The 6,519-nt window shown below is 43.6% G+C and overlaps 1 protein-coding gene across 1 annotated transcript; it reads left to right on the forward strand.

Annotated features, from left to right (window-relative positions):
- The first annotated feature begins 2,065 nt into the window (after positions 1-2,065).
- ghsra (growth hormone secretagogue receptor a) lies at positions 2,066-5,793 on the forward strand. The gene is made up of 2 exons (XM_026338952.1): positions 2,066-3,480; positions 3,773-5,793. Exons 1-2 carry the CDS (start codon positions 2,649-2,651, stop codon positions 4,084-4,086), a joined length of 1,146 nt encoding a protein of 381 aa, XP_026194737.1. The 5' UTR covers positions 2,066-2,648; the 3' UTR covers positions 4,087-5,793.
- The last annotated feature ends 726 nt before the right edge of the window (positions 5,794-6,519 follow it).

The following is a 6,519-nucleotide window of genomic DNA, read 5'->3' on the forward strand; positions in this document are numbered from 1 at the left end:
TCCTGGGCAACATAAACCTGGGAAATGTAGCTGAGGCAAGACAAATATGCAGGATGTTCCGAATAGACAGCAATAAAAGCATTAAATTACCAAACACATAGATAAACTGCTGGAAACTATGGGAGACCTATTTTTCATATCGCCCACATGCTTTGGCGTATTTACAGCCATAAAAAGGCCAAACAGAGAAACGAAAATGTAGCTGTGACATTTCAACGAGCTCCTGCTGTCCCATAACAAACAATCCACTTTTGACATTTGTGCAGCCAGTTGTTATATCAGCTTGTTGTTCAGATGTTATTGTCATTACCACCGTTTGTTATGGGCACAGGCCCATGAAATATAGTTAGAGTGCATATGGTAGGTTAAGATATTGCTCTGAATCAAATCAAACTAAAATGAACAAACACACAGTCTGGACACAGATATGGTACGTATGTGTCCACGGGCGCCCACTTACCAGTTATGATGAAAATGTCCTAGAGAGGCTGTGTAAGACAGAACTGTGCTCCTGTCCTGCTATTTCAACAAGTGAGATCTAACTCCTTGTCTCTCTCTTTCTATCTCTCTCGCTGTCTTAAACACACACACACACACCATGATTCACTGGTCATAAACATGATGGCATATGCTGTTAAACACAGCACAAAGGGCAGAGAGATAACAATATTTGAAGCATGAGGCTCACATCAGTGTGTATCATTGCACACACTGTACAAAACATAGAAATAATATTGCTGATCATCACAGAGTGCACTGTGTTTTACGAGGTTTGGTGTAAATACTGTGATGAAAGTGTGTTTTTTATCTTACAGAGCTCATTTCAAAAGCTTAATTTTCACAATTCACTGTTTCTGTAGTTTCTGTTCACAGTAAGTGAGGCAGGATGGCCAATCATCTCGGCACTTATTAGGGTTTCTAAATTAAGTTTTAGTGGGTTACTAATGTGACTCTGCTCTAACCTCATTACAGAGCTGGACCATTTTAATCTGGTGTAAATGTGATTGCGCTTTTTATACTGTGCATCTCATTTAGGACTACTTGTATTAAATGTTCTTTGCAAAAGAACATTTTTTTGCAAACACCTTCTAAAGCAGCAACAGTGTACCTCACCTCATCACTGCCACATCCTGACCATGGCGCTGACTAATTCTATCAGGGCAGAGAGCATATGTGGGATATTAGGCACCAAACGATGTGATACAACACCAGGCAAATCACAAATGGCTCTTTAAGAATAACTTCAACATGTGGATCATTTTGAGGAGCAAAAGCCAGGTGGGGATTTGTACATCTCTACTAATGATTATCTTGCAGATCCCTACGATGAAAATATATTTCTCACGCCGCCCCTCGTAGGACAAACCTGCTCAGCATCAGTCCCTGGGTCCCTTTGGTGAGGTTTCTGCAAGGTCGTTGCCACTCGTTTCCCTCACTGTGCTCTCGTGACAGGATGAAATGGATTTTTTTAGATAGATAGATGAGCATGAACCCCGAGTCATCACTGCCCTAACAGCACACGTAGGTGGCGTTGCAGCACTGACTCTCCGTGGACCCCCACACCACCCTCACTGTTTTGCGCACCGATAGTCAGTATGCGTCCACTGGAAAGGCATCATTACTAGAAGAGCTGTGGCTGGATTTCTTGGTTATTCCCAAATACTTTATTTTATAAAAATCATTTGAAGTTCTGTTAGTTTTCGTTATTATGTTGACATTTCGTCGTTCCTTCGTGGTCTTTGTGACTTTTATAAAACTGTCACGGTTCCGTCAGACGGTATTTGTTTTCACTGTGGTTGTTGTTTATCCGTTTGGGTTTGTCTGAGCTTGAGCTCCAGTGTCTTTTCCCAGACAGATGTTCCCCGATGCTGCCGCATCATTACGATCCCGCCTGACTCACCGTCACATGCTGACCGGTGCGACTCGTTTCCTGTTCCCCTGTTTTGTTTTTGTGTGAGGGCGCAAACGCACGGACGCGCTGCTGGCGGTGGAAACTCTGTGGCCCCTGAAGGAGCATCATGTTTCATGTTTTCCCAAAGCGCTCGACTGTTGGTGACTATCACAAACAGACAGGATGCGGGAGGTAACTTGATCTCAAGTTAGATATTTTTCTTTTAATCTTTAGATAATATAGGCTTCTGTTGTGCCTTTGTGAAGTAAAACGTTTGCACAAATTGCTGTAGGTGATGTGCAGCTTACCAACATCCAGCATGTAATTAGTTAGTTTGCAACTTTTCTTTGGCAAGTGCTGTCAAAACCTAAGTAGCACTTCAGAATGCGATATTCAAGTCAAGTGGACAATCGACCTAAAATACTTAAGTTTTTGTGTCTGGTTGTGTTGAGGACTTTCTGTTCCCTAGAGAGTCTCAGACATCTGCTGTGAGCTCAGAATTTTGATTAAGACTTATTTCACCTTCACTGTGAGGCGCGCTCACCTTCAGAGAGCACAAGATTGCATCGCGCATGAGGATCTTGGTTTTACGCACGTCTACCAGCTGCTACACTTTGCAGTTACCTCTTGGACTCATTATGATGATGGGATGATGAGAGGAAAGGAAAGCGCAAAGGGGCTCAAGGAGTCCCAGACCGGGGGTGCCTTTAACAATCGGGGCCAAGTGTGGCCCCGTGAGTAACCGCGCAACGACATTATGCCCTCCTGGCCCAATCATTCGGAGTGCCTCTCCCATAACTGCAGCGGGGAGGAGAACCACAACGCCACTGACCATGTCCTACCTCCTCTAAATTACTATTCAATCCCTCTCCTCACAGCCATCACCATCGCATGCACGCTGCTGTTTCTGGTCGGGGTGGCCGGGAACGTCATGACCATTTTGGTGGTCAGCAAGTACCGGGACATGCGCACCACCACCAACCTCTACTTGTGTAGCATGGCTGTATCCGACCTTCTCATCTTCCTCTGTATGCCATTGGACCTCTACCGCATGTGGAGGTACAGGCCCTGGCGCTTTGGGGACGCGCTGTGCAAGCTCTTTCAGTTCGTGTCAGAATCATGCACCTACTCCACCATCCTGAACATCACCGCGCTGTCAGTGGAGCGCTATCTGGCAATCTGCTTCCCGCTTCGTGCCAAGGCCCTGGTCACCAAGAGGCGGGTGCGCGCCCTAATTCTCCTACTGTGGACAGTTTCTCTATTAAGCGCTGGACCTGTGTTTGTCATGGTGGGAGTAGAGCGGGACAGTATGGGACCAACAAATTTCACTTTGGGAATGAACGAGACTGAATTCTTTCTGGAGGTCGGGGACACCCGGGAGTGCAAGATGACGCACTACGCAGTGGAGTCAGGTCTGATGGGAGCCATGGTGTGGTTGAGCTCTGTTTTCTTCTTCATGCCAGTGTTCTGTCTTACAGTGCTCTACAGCCTCATAGGCCGTCGGCTGTGGCAGAGACACCGTGAAACAAACAGCAGCTCTCGTGTGGCGCACAGAGACAAAAGCAACAGACAGACCATCAAGATGCTGGGTAAGTGTGGGAAGCGCGCACTTTACGCATGGTGCAGTTCAACATTATTTATTAATGACGGTGATGAAATCATTAACTAAAGAGTAAAAAGTATCCGGGTTTTAACTTGAGCCTTTAGTGGATAATGAAAAGCAACTGAAGAACGTTTGGTAGAAAAGCTAGTTTGGTTTAGCCTTCATCCATATCAAGTTCTACATACACTGAGTTATCCACCCTATCTAACCAACCGTACCCCTTACGTCCTTACCATCCTCCTTTTCACCTGCTTCTCTTTCTCCTCCTCTTCCTCCAGTGGTCGTCGTGCTGGCTTTTGTCCTGTGCTGGTTGCCGTTCCACGTTGGTCGCTACCTGCAGTTCCGCTCTCTGGACGCTCCCTCACCGCTATTGTCAATATTGTCCGAGTACTGCAGCTTGGTTTCGGTGGTTCTGTTCTACCTGAGTGCCGCTATTAACCCCATCTTGTACAACACCATGTCATGGAAATACCGGGGTGCAGCAGCGCGCCTTTTCGGCCTGACCGACAGCCAAACGTCACGGGGGCGCACAGCCAGCTCCATGAAAGCAGACGGCTTGAACGGCTGGACAGAGTCTACAGTCAGCTTCTAGACGTCTAAATGTCAAAGTATCCGGATATCATATGTAAAAACAGGCATCACAAGTTGATAACACTTAGCTGAAATCCATTGTTTCTGTCATACCGAGGAAAAAGTGCTCTTCAAATGTGAGCGCAGGGACTACCAGAGGACTAAAACAGAGCCAGCCACAAAAAAGCTTCAAGCTTCTATTCAGTTTTTTCAGGATGCTTCAATAGAATTTCGATTTTCAAAATGTTTATTTTGTTGTTACTAAAGCGAGTGCCCTACACTATTCATGCAACACATTGAGAAGCATTTGACGGGTGAGGTGCAAAACGCCAGCCTGAAGTGCTTATATTGATCCACATGTTAACGACATGCAGCAAGGGCGCGCATTAGATTAGAACCACCTGGTGGTTTTAATGTTGTGGTGCAGAAGGTCAGTCAGATCGCCCCCCGACACTGACCCGTGGCCACCACCACTTTAAAGCCACCAAGCGGCTGTTGTAAATATCACATCTACAATTGCCTTATATTGTATTCATATTCTGGATGACAAGGAAAGCACTGTAGAACTTGTGGCACTGCTCTGTCCTCCTATGGAGAGGGGCAGAAGTGCAGTGTTTGTTTGTTTGTTTGTCAGTATGTGTGTGAGCGTGTGCGTACCTGAGAGAGTGTGTATACGTGTGTGTTGCGTGTCATTGTATTGGATGTGATTGTTGTAATTAGTTGGAGAGAGTATGAAGATGTGAAGTACTGTGTTGCTCTTATTACATTTTGACATGCTCAGTGCCCTGTACCTTGGAAATTCAAGTCCATGCTGTGTTTATGCTGCTGTGAACAGTCTCTAAAAAGAAATAGTTTACTGATTGAGAGACCAAATGCAGAATGAAAGCACTTAAAGATATGAATTAGTTTGAAGTTTTGTGATTATTGTTCTTTGTTTTATTGTTACACATTTAGTCAAGCTTCACTAGCCTTACTACTCATTAAAAATAATGCACCTGAAAAGGCTCTGAGAGGGTTTAACAGCATTGTAGTGATCAGCACAGTGCATTAAGAAATTCAATGAGGTGCATAAGAGAAACGTTCTTTGTGTAGCTGCAAAACACGGCAGTAGCCATAAAATGCACCAGCATCCTGAGTCTGATGAACTTTGGACCACAGACACATTGTTGGCTTTCTATTTTCTATCATCATCCTCTACTCTGCATGTTTTGGCTATCTCAGGTGTACGGCTGTGAGTAACCCTGATACAGCATGCAGCACAGGGCTTGTCCTTTTTATTGCTGCTGTTTCGGGGGAACGTGCCAATCTGTGGATCCAGTCATACAAAGCATGCAGCAGATTTGTCATTTGTCTGATTAAACAAGATAGTTGGGACATTTTTTTACTATTGACACTTTCATAAAAACAAAGGAACAGCAAACCAGAAATATAATCTGTCTTGTAGATCACAGTGTTCTTTGGCTTTAATTGATTATTGTGAACAGATAGAGTGACTTACTCAGTGGTCAAATTCAAACACACAAGGTCAATTGTTTTTATGTATGTAAAACTACATGGGGGCGAGTGGAAGTTATTTTTATTGGCGATTATTCACTGGATGTTGGTTTGTGAACTCAAATAGAAACTTTCTCAAAGTATGTATAAGATAATGGATAATGCCACAGATGGAAAAATAATTTTGTGTATCATACTGTGTACCATTTTGGACAAAGCGGATCAGTGAATTGTCCAGAATGTGTAAATGTGTTATTCTTGCTTTACATAAAAATATGCTTTATAATGCTATACACTCAATGCCATATACTCAGATGGTTTGAACAATCCAAAATCACCGCAGCAGCCTCCACTAATCTGCACTGGATTTCAAAGCATTGCCTCCTGGCTCTGATGAATGTATCTCTGTTAATGAATGTCTGAGTGTGCATACTGATGTCATGACATACACCAGCAGTCAAACGTTTGGACACTATTTTCAACATTGCACATTACTGAAGGCTTTGAAATTATGTAGTCAACAAAATCTTTATTTAAGATTGTCCAAAGTAACTATCTTAACTTTGGTACACTCATTGTATTCTATTATCAGATTCACAAGGGAGTCACCTGATAGGGTTTTTAATTCATAGGCCACCTTGTCAAGATTTAATTTGTGACATTTCTCACCTTCCTAATGTGCTTTAAGTTGAAGGGTGGGTACAGAGTCAATAGCCCTACTGTGTTAGTGCTACTACAAATACAATATAAATACAGAAACTGTCCTTTGATCTGATGAACTGTGGCAATTACAGAAGAAAAAAGCCGAAAAGCCATACAATTAAATTTTTGGAAAGAGTAGTGGAAGCTAGGCTAAGGGCAGAGGTGAGCATTTGTGAGCAGCAGTATGGTTTTATGTCTAGAAAGAGTACAATAGATTAAGTATTTGCTCTGAGGGTGCTGATGGAGAAGTACAGAGATG

Source organism: Anabas testudineus, chromosome 22 (genome assembly GCF_900324465.2).
Source record: "Anabas testudineus chromosome 22, fAnaTes1.2, whole genome shotgun sequence".
NCBI lineage: Eukaryota > Metazoa > Chordata > Actinopteri > Anabantiformes > Anabantidae > Anabas > Anabas testudineus.